Here is an 18,114-nt window from a genome sequence, read left to right on the forward strand (position 1 = left end):
GCAGACAAGATTTTCATGTTAAGGCTGCTTCTTTAGAAGCTGCTGATGGGAACATTCTGCTCAAGGGAATTAAAAAACCCTGAAGTCATGGAAGCTTCAGAGACCATTTGAGCTGAGGTACAAAGAATGTTTAAATTCTCTTTACTGCCTGCAAGTGTACACTGATTTATTCCACAAATACATTTCTTTATCTTTCCCAGCTGAGAAATCAGAAGTTGTGTGTCAGAACTGGATGACTTGTCTCTTTCTTGCTTGATTCTTCTGAACTATTTCCATGGAAACTTTGGCTTCATACAATGGGATGGGTTCATCCAGCTGAGGCCTGAAATGAAACAGTAAAAAGTGCAGGTGAGCACACTCAGACCACAGAAATATCACAGGACAGACTTTACTTTCACTGTGTCAGCCTCCCTCCTCAAACAAAGTAACAGGCTTATGGCTTTGCTCCAGTGCACAGAAGAAGGGAAAAGCCCCAGAGCAAACAGGAGCCCCAAATAAATGAAAAGAGATCCTTCTTGCAGGGGAAAAAAGGGGTGGTGGGGAGGGTTCTGCTCAGCAGCAGTTGTTATCCTGCTTTAAGGGAAGGGATCTCCCATTCCCAGCTTATTATGGGAATCTTCCCATAACTTCCTGAAGCTCTGCTCAGGAGTGTTACTGCTGGCCAGAGTTTTCTGCTTCTAAGGCTGAATTTTAAAACCTACAAAAATCTCCACATTGTAGGGGGATAGAATATAAGAAAATAAAGATAGTGTAGAAAGAAATCTTACCCCTAAGGAGCTGCAGCCAGGCCAATTATCAAAGATCAGGAACAGACCTGACTTTAACAGGCCACAGCTGTACCCAGTGAGAAGCAGAGTGCTATAAAAGAGTGGGGTGGTGTTGGGAAGGGAACTGGAGCCACTTGGGTGCTTTGTGAAGAAGAAAGAGTCAGTGCTCTGAGGAGATGTCCACGAGAAACACCCAGAAGGTGTGAAACTTTTGTGAGAAGGAGATAACAGTATGGAACCCCTGCAATAAGATGACAACACCACATCTCTCACCTGAAAATGCCATTTGATAATTTGTCCATGATATCTTCCAGGATGGGTATCCAAGAGGACTGTTAAGGAACCATAAAGCTGGAGGGAAATCTCTTTACAATCACATGTGCTGGTCACAGCCCTGTACTGATACAAACTCAGCAAGATCAAGGCAAAATGAACCTCCATTCCAGGCTTTAGATCAGATTTTTTGCACTTGTTTCTATATCAGAAACCTCCTTTTCTGAAAGAGGATGGAGAAATGAAATATGGAATATTTCAATTATTTCAATATGAAAATCTCCAGTATTTCAATATGAAATAGAAGTGCAGCCTGCACTAGTACATCATCAATCAATCATTAATCAATGGCACTTTTTGTGCAGAATGAAGAGAACAGATTTTGGGACGGGGTAGCTGTTCTGACAGTTCATACAGGCACCTGATAAAAAGCCAAAATGGAGCTGGGAACACAGCAGAGGCTGGAAATTCTTGGAGCACATTGCCTTGTGAGGGGTCTGTGTGTTAATGACACCAGCCAAAACAGACCAATACATGGGGCTGTATTCAGTCTTTGTATGAAACCCAAACATGTTTCATCCTTCATTTTAAGGGCAATCAGGCTGATACTTGGAGCTCAGGTTCTTTTAAAAAGTGATCAATTTGTGATTTCTTCAGATGACAGTAATGCCAGATGCTCCAGAATTTCACAAGATACACAAGTTCCTAAAGCCAAAAGTACCCAAACCTTCCAGGGCTGAAAATGTCCTGCCCAGGGAGCTCAGTCCAGCTGCACCAGCCCAAATGTAGGAGATATTCCTTTTCCTGTTCCCAACCAACATTGTGCCTCCATAAATTTCATGTACAAAACAAATCAGTACATTTTCTGTACATAATATTTCTGTACATTGAAAATAAAGGAGGCTCAAAATAATTCTACTTTTGCAGTGAACACAAGTGTATTAAGTTTACAGGTGATACATCTAATGCCCAAAAGCACAACAGCTAAAAAAAAATCCAAAATGTCTCTTGCATAAAATGAAATCCTATAGAGTCAAATCTTCAATTAATTGGTTCAATAATGAACCAAAACACTGCGGTTTTTTTCCCAATGGGTGTTTTGCAGCACTGCTTTTAATGAAACTTGTAGAGACATTTCCAAGGCCAGGTTGGACACTGGGGCTTGGAGCAGCCTGGGGCAGTGGAAGGTGGCACTGCATGAATTTCAAGGTCCCTTCCAACCCAAACCAGTGTGGGATTCCACAATGAATTTAAAAGGAATGCAGAAAATACCTTAAAACCTGAGTGTCTCTCATATGTTATCTCCACCTTTCAGCTGGGTTGCAGCACTGAGCACAGGAGAACCTCTCAGTGGGATTTCCCAGCTGTGTTTTCACTCCTTTGAGAGTGAGAGTTCCACAGCACCACCAAAGGATATCGAGATACTTCCCCTGCTGCACATTGGACAAGTTCCACACCTCCTCGTTCAGGAAGGACACCGTGGCTCCCTTAAGGAACAAGGAATGGCTGTCTGGAGGATCCAGCTGAAGCAAATTGAAGAAAAATGTTATTTAGTTACATTTTCCCATACAAATATAAAGGTTAAATGGTTATTTTATAGAGATGGTTAAACCAAACAAAACCCACCCCTTGCCCACGTTTAAAAGAGAGTGTCAGTGTAATACTGACAGGCTGAAACAACAGTTTCATGTGTCTGTCTGTTTTCTGTGGGACAAACTCCTCCCTGCACAGACACCTTTACCTGCAGGTTCCTTTCAGTGGTTATCCAGCGTCCCCCAACCCCAAGCAGGGTGATGATGTCGTGCTTGTGAGGCAGCAGCTGGCACCTGGAAGCTGGTTCATCTTCAGCACTGTACAGCCTCACTGGGGGGGGAGAACAAATTCCTCTGAGCTCAGCAGAAAATGTGCAAAATTCAGTTTGTATTTATTGCCACACCTTTCAGTGGAACTCTGAGGTTTTTGTTGTTTCAGCTAAAAATGGTTGAAAACTCTGAATTTATTATCTCATTTATACCCTGAGTATTTTATATACTTTACTTAGAATAATATAATAGCTCTGAAGTTACTATTCAGAGGAATATTTTGTTTATATTCATATTCATAATACTGTATAGTAACAATATAGACTGTAATACAGTATATTACCTATATTATACTATATTGGAGTATACTATAATATATATACTATATTATATATGTACTATAATATAGTAAATTACATATATTATACTGTATTATATAGTATATAACATAATAGTATATACTACATATAATATTGTATACTATACATAATGTACTATATATAAGATAATATTTATAATCTATAGTATATATAACTTAATGCATAATGTATAAAACAACTATAACTATAAAATATAGTATATTATACTATATCTATTATAGTATATACAATGTAAATTATTATATAATTTAAATTTACAAATTATACATCTAGATACTATTATATATTTAGATAGTATTATACTAAACTTATATACTATTATATATAAATATATATCAGCAGTATCTTATATATCAAACATACAATAATAGTAATAAATATATATAATGTCTAGTTTAATAATATTTTATTTACATAACTCTGAACAGTAACTTCAGAGTTTTCACCTATGAGAGTTGGTTTCCAATAGAGGTTGGTAGTGCTGTTAATTAGGGTTAATTTCTGTATTCAAACAAGGCAGCAAACTCTCTAGAGCCATTTTTAATTTCCAGTTTCAAAGAGAGGACTATTTCAGCCCCAGTTAGCAGCTGCCTGGGAGGTGCTGGCAGGCAGCAGTGGGTGCCAGAGGAGCACTGGGAATGAGGGGATGCCATTGCCAGGCATTGGAATATTACCAGTGTTGCTGGACAGGATGTGCCTGAGCTTGTCTGGCCCTTGGTGCTGCACCAAATAGTGGCACTGTGGTGTTTGACCCCACAGACACTTTGGGCTGGCTGGGTGTGTGGTGTTTGACCCCACAGACACTTTGGGCTGGCTGGGTGTGTGGTGTTTGACCCCACAGACACTTTTGGCTGGCTGGGTGTGTGGTGTTTCACCCCACAGACACTTTTGGCTGTGGGTGTGTGGTGTTTCACCTGACAGACACTTTGGGCTGCCTGGGTGTGTGGTGTTTCACCCCACAGACACTTTGGGCTGGCTGGGTGTGTGGTGTTTCACCCACAGACACTTTTGGCTGTGGGTGTGCGGTGTTTCACCCCACAGACACTTTTGCCTGGCTGGGTGTGTGGTGTTTCACCCCACAGACACTTTGGGCTGGCTGGGTGTGTGGTGTTTCACCCCACAGACACTTTGGGCTGGCTGGGTGTGTGGTGTTTCACCCCACAGACACTTTGGGCTGGCTGGGTGTGTGGTGTTTCACCCACAGACACTTTTGGCTGGCTGGGTGTGTGGTGTTTCACCCCGCAGACACCATTGGCTGGCTGGGTGTGTGGTGTTTCACCCCACAGACCCTTTTGGCTGGCTGGGTGTGTGGTGTTTCACCCCACAGACACTTTGGGCTGGCTGGGTGTGTGGTGTTTGACCCACAGACACTTTTGGCTGTGGGTGTGTGGTGTTTCACCCACAGACACTTTTGGCTGGCTGGGTGTGTGGTGTTTCACCCCACAGACACTTTGGGCTGGCTGGGTGTGTGGTGTTTCACCCCACAGACACTTTTGGCTGTGGGTGTGTGGTGTTTCACCCCACAGACACTTTTGGCTGTGGGTGTGTGGTGTTTTCACCCCACAGACACTTTGGGCTGGCTGGGTGCTGCACTGGGCCCGTGGGGACAAGTCCAGGCCTGCAGGAGCTCTGGTGGTGCTGGGATGGAGCTTCCCCCCATAACAGGGGCTGCTCCTCAGGTTTCCCTCTGCCAGAGAAGCTTTAAGGTGATGGTGAAGGAAAGGAGTCGGTTCTGATGGAGGGTTTGGATGCAGAGCTTTATTCTGGCCCACAGGCCTCTGAATGCAGCACCAGCTCCAACAGAACTCCCTGAGCCCGTGGTTGCTGCTCCTTTAACCCCGGGGAGAGGGCAAGGAAGGGGCAGGGAGCCACCAAGCAGGGACAGGAAGGGAGGGACAAAGGGACAAAGGACACCTGGATGGCCCAGTGCTCCCACCCTTTGAATCTGCCAATCACTCAACGCCCCTCGGGAACGCCAGGACTGACAGACAGTGCTGGGAGGGGAAAGGAGAGGTGACTGACACACCTGGCAGGGAATGATCAGGGAATGATAAACCCCGAAATCACAACAAGGCAGGAGCGCCCCCGTACCTCCGTTATCCAGCACGATGTCCACGCCCAGCCCGCCCGTCTCCTCCAGGCAGCTCTCGGCCACGTCAATCTTCCCGTGGGACACATCGATCACCCGGGCTGCCAGAGCAGGACAGCAGCAAAAACCACCTCAGACCCATGGAAAAGGAGTTCAGGTGCTCACAGCTGAGAGCTCAGATCCCGAGCAGCACACAGTTTCTGCTCTCTGCAGGTACCACAAACGGGTTTGCAGCTACACCCAAAACACCTGGCACATCTTTCTCTTTTTTTTTCATTTTCAACACAGTGCAAAATCAACACCAAAAGTATGAATGCAGAGTTAATTCATGAGTTTGTTGGCCCAAAAGGATAAAATGTGGCAAATCCTTCTCTAAGTTCATTTTTTGCTATTCTTGTCCAAGTCCTGGCTCTCTGGGTCTTTAATTAAATGTTTAGATGAAGGATTTACATCTGCTCTTGAAATATTGTTGAACTGAAAGCCACCAACACATTTTCCTGTCATGTATCTATGATGCCCCGTTTATGGTTGGTTGTAAAGAGGAAACACAGAATCAGGAATGAGAGAATCCTGGAATGGTTTGGGTTGGGAGGGACCTTAAAGATCCCGTCCCACCCCTGATATGGCAGGGACACCTCCCACTGTCCCCAGTGTCCAGCCTGGCCTTGGGCACTGCCAGGGATGCAGGGGCAGCCCCAGCTGCTCTGGGCACCCTGTGCCAGCCCTGCCCACCCTGCCAGGGAACAATTCCTCATTGCCAAGATCCCACCCAGCCCTGCCCTCTTTCAGGTAAAAGCCATTTTTAACATTATAACAATAACACAGAGAAGGAGCAGCCACAGGGTTTGTTTCATCATTATGAGGTAGAACAAACATTTATAAACTAAACAGGCAAAAAATGCCACAGCAAAATGAGAACTGGAAGAACATCAGCCAAATGTGGAGCCTGAGCTCAGCTCTGCACTCACCCACCAAAGGCTGCCGCACTCCTGGAGTGGGATCCCAGCAGGGAGGGAAGGAAGGAGGGAGGGAAGAAAAAATGCAAAGAGCTGGTCATTAAGGATATTAACAAATCAGCAATAAATGCCTTGGGTTTGGGTCTTTTTGTCCCTTCAAACTCCCAATCTAATCATAGGATGCATTCAAATCCCAAGTAATTCCTTCTATTTTTTCACTGAAGTCAAATGATTTCACTGCCAAAATTTACAAAAGATGGGATAATAATTAATTATTAATGGTAGCCACATTCCCCCTATGTAACTAAACCCCCATAATATCCTTTTCTTCTTAGTTTTCTTCAGTCAACAATTTAAAAGGTTTTCCTTACCAGGACAATTTGACATGGTATTATTTTGCAAATAATTTCATTTTTTGAAAATAATTCTGGTTTCAAAGACCCAAAGCCTGGCAATCAAAAAGAAAAGGCCACAGTTCCACCATTGTGACTATTTTCTGATTTCTGTATAGCAAAAATGTCCAGTTTTGTTCCTTAACTCAGCACAATAGTTCAAACAGTACTTATCAAAATCCTGGTCAGCTTCCTTCCTAAAAAAATGCTGGAAAAATTTCTCACCATTGTGGAAAAGGCCAAGCAACAAACTGTAATATAACTTTCCATAATCCTTTGTCACTTATGTATTTCTCACAAAATACTGACAAACGAGTTCAGTTTCTTCTGCTGGGACTTGCACAGCTTCCAAAGTAAGATTTTTCTGACTGGCAAAACTTCAGTTCCTCTCCTCCTCCACTGCTGGGGGCACAGAAACCCCAGGATCCCAAAGTTTGCTCTGGGGGGTTCTAAACACAGCTCAGTGCTGGTGGCACAGAATGAAACCTCACAAAGCAAACAAGGAAAAGCAGGAGGTGCCCTTGGGAGCAGAGGAAATATCTGTGCATGTGCAATACTTTCCTTGGGTTCTCTGACAGAAACTCATCCCATTGCTTATGGAATATTCTGTCTCCAGCCTCAAACACAGGCATTAAAATGTCAAAACTTGTTAAAATCCCCTCCTTCATTCTATTATAACTTTTACTCCAGGGGTTACTAAAGACAAAGAAAAGTCCCATCCTGTTGGTCTAAATACAAATCCTGAAGCATTACCAGAACTTCTGTTTCAGGCACTGGAATCACATTAATTAACAAACAAATCAGAAAGTCTGAACACTTTTAAAAGCTCTTTGCTTTTGCACTCAAGCTGTGTCTCTCTTCAACGCTGCACCCAGGTGCTATTTCTTTATTTGAAATAAAGTTGCAGTTATCATTTTTCCCCCTCAGCCATTCCAGAAGGCAGCTTGGTATGCTCAACAATGATAATACAAATTGCTGTTCACTGAAAACTGCCCCAAACTAACCAAAAACCCCCTGAACAAGCACAAAACTGAAAATTCACCACCCACAAACACAAGAAGCCAATTAGAGCTTGGGTTACTTATGCTCTATTTGACATTAACATTCAAAAAACTTAAAAATGTAACTCAGGACTGTGAGAATGAAATTGCCAAATCCTCTCCTAGCTCAGGAATTTTTCATATAATTACCAAAATGTACCCATAAAATGTTACAAAAGGAAGTTTTAGGTCTTCTGTATTTCCTCTTTGGCCCTGTAACAGCTGGTGCCACAAGGCTCTGCACAGCAACAGCATTCCTAAAAATCTTCCAGTTCTGATGTGTGTCACAACAGCTAGTGCAGTAATATATATAAACAAAGAGACAGAAAAAAAGGCTGCTGAAATCAGGAAAAAATAGGGTTTTTTGGGTCAAATTGCCTTTAAAAAAAAAGTGTTGCTCTCAAGCTGCAGAGAGATGAGTCTGGCAGGTGCTGCAGACGCAGCCCTGGGGTGGCTGCAGCTGTAAGCACACAGATGGGGCTGACAAGGCTCCCCCAAAGGCATCTCCAGCTCTGTAACCCCAGTGAAGGCCAACAAAAACCACACTCTGCAAAACAAACCTGGCAATCACACTGCAGCACTTGGTACTTGCAGGGGGAAGGAGCAGGCACCAGTTTTAACCTTTTGCTGCCATCCAGCCAGACTGACAAGCCATCCTTTATTTTCAAACTGTCAGAATAAAGGAATATTCCACTTCCCTCCACAAAACACCACCAAAATTTCGGTCAGAAAAGATTCTTACACAGAGTATCTTCTCATGTTGTTTTCAGAGGGAAAAAACCCAAACCTGAAGTATGAAAGGGAAGTCAGGGAAGAATGCAAGTGTTGTGTGTGAGGCCAACTCCTCTGGAAAGCAGAGAATGCAGAGCCTGTGCAGGTGCAGCCCCAGCTGTGGCAGCACTGACACCTGAGAAGCCCTGGCAGCAGCAGTGTGAGGGGCTGGGGGCTGGGTGTCAGGTGTGGGAGCTCTGGCACAGGCTGGCTGTGGTGAGTCAGCAATCCTTCCCTGCACAGCAAACACTCCATCACACGGACAGATTTCCTGAGCACCTGGGCCAAAAGCCAGCACTCAGCACTGCTGGGCACTACTGCCACTCATTACCACTGAAATGGACAATTAAAATGCCATTAAGCACACCTAAACCAGAAATTAAACACCTGTGGAGCACAGAACAAACCTGAAAACTGTTCAATTAGACTATTTATCATTTTGTGTTTAATTTTTACAGCACTTAGTCTCTAGACCTGACAGTAAAAATATTTTGAGACATTCTTTAGGCCAGACTTCCGCCCTGAAGGATAAAACTCACCCCCAGCAGGCCTGAGCCTCTCCAGGTACTGCTTGTCCTCCAGGCTGTGGGCAGTGGAGATGACTTTGGCCCCTCTGTGTTGGGCCAGCTGAATTGCAATGGTACCAAATGGCTGAGAGGGGAAAAGCAGGGTCATTGGTTAATTCATTCATTTATTTACACCAACAATTTAATATTAAGAACAATTACATTGGAAAGGCCAATCAGGGGAATACCCAGAAATGAACTTACTCCTGCAAAAACCCCACAGCTGAACCAAGAACTGAATATTCACAGATCTGCTTCTGTCCTAAGTGAGGCCAAAATAGCTCTTCAGTGACTGGGAAGCTCTGAATGAACTTTTGGTCAGTAACTTGTTCTTGTCATTCATAAAATAGCTCAGATTCTACTTTAATTACCACAGCAGCTAGAACTCAGAGCTTGAAGGGAAAAAAGCTCCAAGGAAAAGGCCCCAGCCATGTTTACATTACAGAACCTTGGCTGAAGGGACCCCACATCTTCATTAGCACCAAGAACCGCAGGGATGCAAATCAAATTATTTATATCCAAGAAAAGGTAAAAAGCAGAGGTGGGAGAGGACTGAAAAATAAGGCATTTTCCTGCAGTTACCCCTGAGGACTCAGGACATCACTGTGCCAGTGCAGGACACCAGCACACCCTCCCTGTGTGCACCCCCCACCCCAGGCAGGACAATATCCCTGCTCAGGATCAGGATCCCACACGGGACAGCCCTTCCTGCAAAGCCAGGAAACAAAGGGCACTGCCAGCACTCCCAGAACCAGGGGATGTGTGAGCCCAGGTACCCACACTTGCTCCATCCAGGACGAGGACACTGGTGCCAGGGGACACCGGGGCCAGGTAGTGCAGGGCCGTGTACGCGCGGAGCCCGTCCCGGAGCGTCCCTGCAGCCTCTGCCCAGCACAGCTTCTGGGGCTTGTGAGCTGAGGGACAAACACAAACACCCCCGATCAGCTCCTCTGGGATCCCTGAGAGCCCCCTGAGCTGTGTGCTCTGCCCAGCACAGCTTCTGGGGCTTGTGAGCTGAGGGACAAACACAAACACAAACACCCCTGATCAGTTCCTCTGGGATCCCCCTGAGCTGTGTGCTCTGCCCAGCACAGCTTCTGGGGCTTGTGAGCTGAGGGACAAACACAAACACCCCTGATCAGCTCCTTTGGGATCCCCTGGGAGCCCCCTGAGCTGTGTGCTCTGCCCAGCACAGCTTCTGGGGCTTGTGAGCTGAGGGACAAACACAAACACACCTGATCAGTTCCTTTGGGATCCCTGAGAGCCCCCTGAGCTGTGTGCTCTGCCCAGCACAGCTTCTGGGGCTTGTGAGCTGAGGGACAAACACAAACACAAACACCCCTGATCAGCTCCTTTGGGATCCCTGAGAGCCCCCTGAGCTGTGTGCTCTGCCCAGCACAGCTTCTGGGGCTTGTGAGCTGAGGGACAAACACAAACACACCTGATCAGCTCCTTTGGGATCCCTGAGAGCCCCCTGAGCTGTGTGTTCATGTAGGGGGATACAGTATGGGTAAATGAAGGTGGTATAGAATGTAATCTTATCCCCTAAAAGAGTTGCAGCTGAACCAATTACTGAAGATTAGGAGCAGGCCTGATGTTAACAGGCCACACCTGCAGCCAATAAGAACAGGGGTATAAAAGGGTGGATTGGTGGGATCTGGAGTCAGATCAGGACTGGTCCAGGATCAGGGCCAGTCTGTGCTTAGAGGAGCTGCCTGTGGGAACCATTGAGGAGGTATGAAACTCTGGTGATATGGAATCCTTGCACTATAATGATAAGAGATCTCTTGCTATGTAAGACAACATGTTCACTGGGAGCAGTAGACAGGCAAGGAGGCCCCACACAGTTCTGGGGGTGCTCATTAGCTGAGGGTTTATTGGGGGTCCCTGGGGGAGAGAAGGGGCCAAGAGAGAGCAAAGAGCTGAGAGAGCCTCTCACTCACTCCCCTGGCACAGCTTAAAAGGGAAATTCAAGGTGGGCACAGAATCAGACCTGGGCCAACAGGATTACAGGATTAACTGATACTGCAGGGGAGGATCACAGGCTTGTTATAAACCCCACATTTTCTAGCGGTGAGACAGAGCAAACTATTTAAAATATAACACCACACACACCAACAAACACAGCAAAGAGGTGGTAAAAACCCCAGCAAAACCCCTGGGCTTATCTAGCAAAGCCTGTCAGTGAGTCAGGAAGGCTCCCCCTGCAAACAGGTCACCACCACTGGCTCCTGTTTCCTCTTGTATTAAGAAGCCATGAAGAGGAAATTGTGCCATATTTTACAAAATTAAATTAGGGATTCAACTTTGATATAACCAAGATTAAGGGAGCCACCTCATAACTACTCAGGAATTCATGGCAGTCAGAGAAAACACAACCCAAACTTAGGCATTTAGAATCCCAGGATGGTTTGGGTTGGAAGGACCTCAAAGCCCATCCAGTGCCACTTCTGCCATGGCAGGGACACCTTCCACTGTGCCAGGCTGCTCCAATCCCTGTCCAACCTGGCCCTGGACACTGCCAGGGATGGGGCAGCCACAGCTTCTTTGGGAAGAGCAAATTTTGAGTAAAAGAATAGCTTGTTCAAGGTAACAAACTGCTGGAAGAAGAACAGGGACTCCTACATTTAGTATCCTACTCATTAAAGTAATCTATGCCCAGAAAGGGAAAACTGGAAGCTCACAATAACTGAAAACAATGTTTCAACCCTGGGCTTTCCCTGACCCTCCTCCCTGAAAATTCCAGTCTCCATTTCCAGTCTCCTTGTTTCACCCCATGTGTTAGTCTGGTCCCAGGTGACAGTCCCAGACTGAGTCAAAGGGAAGAAAAAAGCAAATTTCTCCTCATTACATTTTTTGACAGGTTAGGAAAAAGTATAACAACAATGAAGCAACAGAACAGGAAGTTAGAAGGGAAAGAAAAGGAAAAGGAAAACAACAGAGTCAGTTCGTGTGGTTTAGGCCATCATGAACTGTGAAATGGTGACAGCAAAGAAAAAGCCCTTGAGAGCACTGAGTGCTCAAACTTCTGTGACTTGTGGGGCAGCTGGAGTTTTGGAATGTTGGAATGGAAGGAGCATGCCCAGAGCTCCATGGTTATGGGCTCCCCTTTAGAAAAGCTAAAACAAAGTCTACAGTAAAAATTATTATTAGCAAACTGTGTAATCTACAAACCCAAATAATGCTCGTGAACCAGGACAACTTCACAGACACCAGACTCCTCAGAATCCAGAGGCAGAATTCCTAGAAAAGAAGGAACACAGACCTTGAATTTCACACAAGCAATCATTCCAACCAAAGCATTGTCCCAAGGAATTCCCTGCTTCCCTGGGTTCAGTGCCCTCTTGGCAGGTTTAGGACAGGTCAGAGACCTTGGCCAGGTCCCAGCCCAAGGTGTCCCTGGGCACAAGGGAGTTCCAGAAGTGCTTCTACAGCATTTTGGGATTGAGGCAGAAAGCATGGGGACACCACGGAGTGCTGTCTGGTACTGGCAGGTGTCAGACATTTTTGTCTGGTGATGTCTGAGCTCATTCCACACTCTGAGTGCTCCCCTTCCAGTGCAGGCCATGGATCCCAGAGCAGGGATCTGAGCACAGAGCAGCCACCCCACAGCTCCTCTCCCATCCCAGTTCCTGACCCTGTGCTTTGCAAAGGCAGCACCAAGGGCACAGGAAAAAGCAGAAGATGGGCACACAGGAATGTGGAAGTTTCAAAAAGCAGGAATAAGAAAGAGGAAGTGCAGGAAAAACTAACCAGGGAAGGCAGAGAGAGCAAAATCAGAGCAGGCAGGAAAAGCCCCTCCATCCTGGTTATAAATGAACAGGAGGTTCTGGCTCCATCTCCTGAATTAGCATCCCCTCTATCCCAGGGAAATAATTATTTTCTTCCCTCTCCCCCACAAATCTCATCCATTAGACCAAAGGGCTTTGCCTTGCAAATGTGGCTGCTGTGCCCAGTCCTTCCCAGTTGCATTAACAATGTGCTTGTGCCCACCTGGAGCTGTGCCCAGTCCTTCCCAGTTCCATTAACAATGTGCTTGTGCCCACCTGGAGCTGTGCCCAGGGTTCCTGCAGGGAGCAGCCAGACTCTGCCCAGAGCAGCTGCTGTGCCATGAGGGGATAGTGCAGCAAGGACCACAATGCCCAAACACAATCTCCCCCAGCACCTCCACTCTGTCCTGCTTTCAGAACTTCAGCCATCCTCTAATCCCTTCACCCAGCACACATAACATAAACATGTGGCACAGAATGCTCTAAGCAATAACTCCTCTCTCCTAAGGCATCACTCACAATCTGGTGGTTAACACAACATCATATTTCACATCCTAAGGGAACGTTCTTAGAACAGAATTCCCATTTATAAGTTTATTCCTGTGACAGCAGTTGAATTCTGAAAATACATGGTGGATTTAGCCTGACCAATTATTCTAAGCTCAGCCATTGATTACAAAAAGATGACTGCTGGTGTCAGCTGAGGCAAACAGGCATTAACTTACCCACCACTTCATCATCTGGCTGGAAAAAGGTCACCTTGCTTCCAACTCACCATGGAGAGGTGAAAAGGAGGGAAGAAGGGAAAAAGAGAAATATTTAGAGCAGGAATGGGATGTGCATTTGGAAGCACTGGTTATCACTAGCTCACAAAACTAAAGATACACATTTCTTGTGAAAAACCATAATTCTATTGATTACAATTATTGATTGATTCTTGATGCCAAGCCCAAATGTTGAATTCCCAGACTCTGGCACCAGGAGCTCCCTGCAGGAGCACACAGGGGTGTCTGAGAGCCAGGCTGGACTCTCCACCTCAGGGGAGTGGCACCAGCACTGGGAGCAGCCAAGGAAGCCAAGAGCTCCAAAAAGCTCTCCAGAGAGAGTTCTGGGCTCCGAGGGGAATCCCTGCTCCCTCCTCCCTCCCTGGGCACTGCCACCCACTCACCTTCCAGCACCACTCCTGAAACTTCTCTCCCAACAGGCACAAGTTCCTTCTTCAGTTTGATTTCTGCCAGGAGCTAAATGAAAACAATGCTGCCAGCATTCCTGCTAAAGCTCTGCATTTATAAATGAATTACATCTCACAGTGCTGGATCATCCCAGGAAGCTTGGGCCATTACCAAAATGTTATCCAGGGGAAGGAAGTGCAAACCTTCCCCAGTAGTAAACCACGGCACTGAATTCTGTATTTAAATTTAGAAACATTAAAAAATAAAAGCAGGGAGTTACTACCAGCCAAGCCAGCCTGTGGCTTAGATGAAGATAAAAGGGATTTACTGTAAGAGATCTCAGCTGACAACTGATCTCCATGAATTAGGAATCAAATTCCAGATGCTTTTCAATCAGAGCTGTGCAAGAAGCCCAGCCCAGTCCTGTGCCTGTGGAAACCTTCCCCGAGGATGCCCCTGATGGGGAGACCCCTGAAAAGTTCTGTGCCCACTGCCAGCAGCAAAGGCACAGCCTGAGCTCGTGCCAGCCCCCAGCCAAGGCCATGGGAGCACAGACACCCCCAGCAAAACACACAAACAAATAACAAATAACAAATACCTGTGTGTCCACCCTGCTCAGAGCACAGGCTCTGACCTGCACCTTCACATCGTGGGCTCTGCTGGGAGGAAGGTTCTCCTAGGACAGAAGGACAGCTCCTCGTTACACACTGCACGTGCCCCAGGAGCTCCTCCAGCTCCTGAAAGCACTTTCCTCTTCCTGGGTTGTTTTGTGGGGAGAGCAGGCAGGAATTGTCAATGAAAAGGGGTTTACAACACCATTCTTTGAGTATACTATTATTATTATTAGCATTATTATTAGCATTAGCATTATACTGGTATATTATATTATATTATGTTATGTTATGTTATGTTATGTTATGTTATGTTATGTTATGTTATGTTATGTTATGTTATGTTATATTATGTTATATTATGTTATATTATGTTATATTATGTTATATTACATCACATTGCATTATGTTATATTATATTATGTATATAGTATAATATATAATGTATATATAATATAATATAATATAATATAATATAATATAATATAATATAATATAATATAATATATAATATTATATATATAAAATATATAAATATTATATATATAAAATATATATTACTATACTATATTACTATTTAACATTACTATATTAAGATATTATTATTATTATTATTATTATTATTATTACTATTACTATTACTATTACTATTATTACTGCAAATTGACCACCAGACCTTACTAAGTCTCATCACACACTGACATTATTTTTCTGCTGAGGTTTTATTTCACTTTATCTGAGGCACAAATCCTGACAAACCCACTGAGGTCAACATTCAAGTCCCAAATGAAGTCCAAATGATGTCAAAGGAACAACCCCTCTAAGAACTGGTGTTCTCACCCCAAACCTGACAAATTCCTCATCTCCCTTTCTACCTTTTCAGGGACTAGAAAATTCAGCTGGGAAATGTGGCCCCAGGGTTTGTTTTTCATGCCTGCAAAGCTTGTTTGTAAAGTCTGAACACCAAAACTGCAGAGCAATCCAGCAGGGGTCTTGGCAGTGCTGCCCGATGACAAAATGCACCTCCCCTCCTTCCCTGCCTGTGTGTGCAAGGATCCCACCAGTCCCTCCCAAGCCTGTGCAAGATTTCTGTGCCTCAATTCCCCTGTGGCACTGAGCCAAGCTCTGCTGTCCCACTGCCTGAGGGACAGAGCAGTTCTGAAGGGAGCTCACCCTTTCCTGGAACACAAATGTCATCTCCTCTCCAGGGGAATTCTGCTGAGCATACAGAGCCTTCATAGTGACCTGAAAAACACAGCAACCAAACTGTGACAGCTGCAGGGGCTCTGGCAAACAAGGCACTAAAGCCCTGCTAAATTACATTAAATTAAATTCCTCTATAAGAATCACAGCCATTGTTTGCAGGCAATTTGAGTCTTTGTGATACAGAAGCTCTAAACCAGATCAACAAGTTTAGATGCCCATAACAGAGAAAATCCTCAGGAGTGAGAATCACAGAATTCCAGACTGGGTTGGGTTGGAGGGACCCTAAATCCCACCCAGTGCCACCCCTGCCATGGCAGGGACACCTCCCACTGTCCCCAGTGTCCAGCCTGGCCTTGGGCACTGCCAGGGATGCAGGGGCAGCCCCAGCTGCTCTGGGCACCCTGTGCCAGGGCCTGCCCACCCTGCCAGGGAACAATTCCTCATGGCCAAGATCCCACCCAGCCCTGCCCTCTGGCACTGGCAGCCATTCCCTGGGTGCTGTCCCTGCAGGCCTTGTCCCCAGTCCCTCTGCAGCTCTGCTGGCACAGCAGAACAGGCCCTGCAGCACCCAGGATTGACTGGGGGACAGTGCAGGGGCTCTGTGCCACACAGCTCACACCGGGGCACTGCACAGGGAACTCCTGGGCAGGAATACAGCAAAACTTACACGAGACTTCACCACAAATCACCACTTGGCTTTCTGGCTCCTCTCCCACTTGGCCTCTCCTCTCCCGTGTGGTCCTCAACGAACAGGAACCTTTAGAAGGGGAAAAAACACAAACAACCAAACAGTAAAATTGAGTTAACAAGGAAAAGGGAAATCAGTAGAGAGGCAGGAATCCATGGCACCATTGCTGCAGCTCTGACCCCTGAGGGAGCACCCGAGACCCCCGCACGTCGGGTCCGCCCCGGCACCCCCGGGGAGCGACCCCGGCCCGCACCGAGAGGCTCCCGCATCCCCGGGGAGCCCTCAGGGGCTCTGAGTGAACCCGGCCCGCACCGAGAGGCTCCCGCAGCCCCGTCCGGCCCTCAGGGGCTCCGAGCGGACCCGGCCCGCACCGAGAGGCTCCCGCAGCCCCGTCCGACCCTCAGAGGCTCCGCGGGACTCCCGAGCGCCGCGACGCGCCCGCGGTTGCCATGACACTCCCTCACTTCCGCCTCGCCCTCAGGCACCGCCCTCCCGCCCTGCAACCAATTACAGACTCGGGCAGCACCCTGAGCGCTTGTGATTGGTCGCAGTGGCCGCCATTCGTCGTGAAAGCCGAGGCGAGATTGGCTCGCGCGGATGTCACTCATTCAATGAGGTGAGGAGGGAGGCGCCCGGCGCTACCTGTGGGACACCGCCGGGGAGAGGAAGGAGACGCCGCCTGCGGTTACCCCATGAGTTAACTCTGTATGCACAGCACAGGCCCCGCACCGCGCCCCGAGCCCTGGCCCCTCAGCCTGCCACGGCCGTGATTGGTCGGGGAGGCGGGATCCTGCGGCTGTTCCGGCCTCTGATTGGTACAGCGCCCTGCTCGTCACGCGGGGGGCGGGCGGAGGTCGCGCGTCAGAGAGGTGCTCTCAGAGCTCTGATTGGTCAAAGTGTGTGGGGCTCCTCCCCTTTCCCGGGCTCTGATTGGTGTTACGCCGTGTCCGTCACGCGGGGGCCGCGGCCGCGCGTCAGTACGGCGGCCGCGAGGGGCTCCTCCCCCCTCCCCTCAGACGGGGCGAGGGCGGCGATGGCGCGTCCGGCGGAGGCGGCTGCGGGCGCCGCTCCGGCCCCTCCGGCCCCTCGGTGCCCTGGCCGCGGCCGGGGCTGTGAGTAGGGCCCGCACAGACATGAGGTACGGCCCGGCGGGACGGGGGCAGCGTGGGGCGCGGGCTGCGAGCGGCGGCGGCGGTTCAGCCCAGGCCGGCGGGGGGGCAGCGCCGCCTCAGCCCCTCACGGTGCCCGGGCGTGTCGCGGTGCCGGGGCCGGCTCCTGCCCTCGCCTCCCGGGGCGGGCGGTGAGCGATGCTGCGCCCCTCCCGGGGCCGGCTGTGGCCGTAGCGGGTGCGGTGCCGCCGCCGCGGGGATCCCTGGCTGGGATCACCTTGGTCCCGCTGCCTCCGGCCGCCGCTGCGCCCTGAGCCGGGGAGCCGGGAATGCCGTTCCCTGGAATGCCATGGCCTGGAACGCCAGCCCTGGGCAGTGCCGTCCCTCAGGGCCCGGCAAAGGGCACCGGGAGCGGGGAATGAATGTGGGAATGTTGTGCCGGTGTCAGGGAAAGGAAGCCGGTCCCTGGATGGGGCTGTGTCCCTGTGTGAGCCTCTGCCTCGGTGAGCAGGCACGGTTGTG

General features: G+C 47.9%; 2 protein-coding genes across 7 annotated transcripts in view; one reads left to right on the forward strand and one right to left on the reverse strand.

Annotated features, from left to right (window-relative positions):
- Positions 1–124: 124 nt before the first annotated feature.
- On the reverse strand, positions 125–17,027 carry CRYZL1 (crystallin zeta like 1). 4 transcript variants are annotated; one of them, XM_058018944.1, is made up of 15 exons: positions 17,010–17,027; positions 16,463–16,552; positions 15,763–15,834; positions 14,577–14,654; positions 13,975–14,047; positions 13,532–13,576; positions 12,211–12,279; positions 9,817–9,950; positions 9,010–9,121; positions 6,280–6,300; positions 5,314–5,412; positions 2,782–2,903; positions 2,458–2,563; positions 1,041–1,086; positions 125–322 (listed from the first exon to the last, which is right to left on the reverse strand). In XM_058018944.1, exons 3-15 carry the CDS (start codon positions 15,826–15,828, stop codon positions 223–225), a joined length of 1,071 nt encoding a protein of 356 aa, XP_057874927.1. In that variant the 5' UTR covers positions 15,829–15,834; positions 16,463–16,552; positions 17,010–17,027; the 3' UTR covers positions 125–222. The 4 variants fall into 4 exon arrangements, with proteins under 4 accessions (XP_057874927.1, XP_057874925.1, XP_057874924.1 ...); XM_058018942.1 differs by lacking the exon at positions 17,010–17,027 and adding an exon at positions 16,855–16,947; XM_058018941.1 differs by lacking the exon at positions 17,010–17,027 and adding an exon at positions 16,796–16,940.
- Positions 17,028–17,516: 489 nt separating this feature from the next.
- The window catches only part of ITSN1 (intersectin 1), a 114,584-nt gene continuing 113,986 nt past the window's right edge, over positions 17,517–18,114 (forward strand). For all 3 annotated transcript variants that reach the window (XM_058044968.1, XM_058044970.1, XM_058044971.1), the window contains exon 1: positions 17,517–17,621. The gene's annotated coding sequence lies outside the window, so the exon portion shown is untranslated. The remainder of the gene's footprint in view (positions 17,622–18,114) is intronic.

Source organism: Melospiza georgiana, chromosome 2 (genome assembly GCF_028018845.1).
Source record: "Melospiza georgiana isolate bMelGeo1 chromosome 2, bMelGeo1.pri, whole genome shotgun sequence".
Classification (NCBI taxonomy): domain Eukaryota; kingdom Metazoa; phylum Chordata; class Aves; order Passeriformes; family Passerellidae; genus Melospiza; species Melospiza georgiana.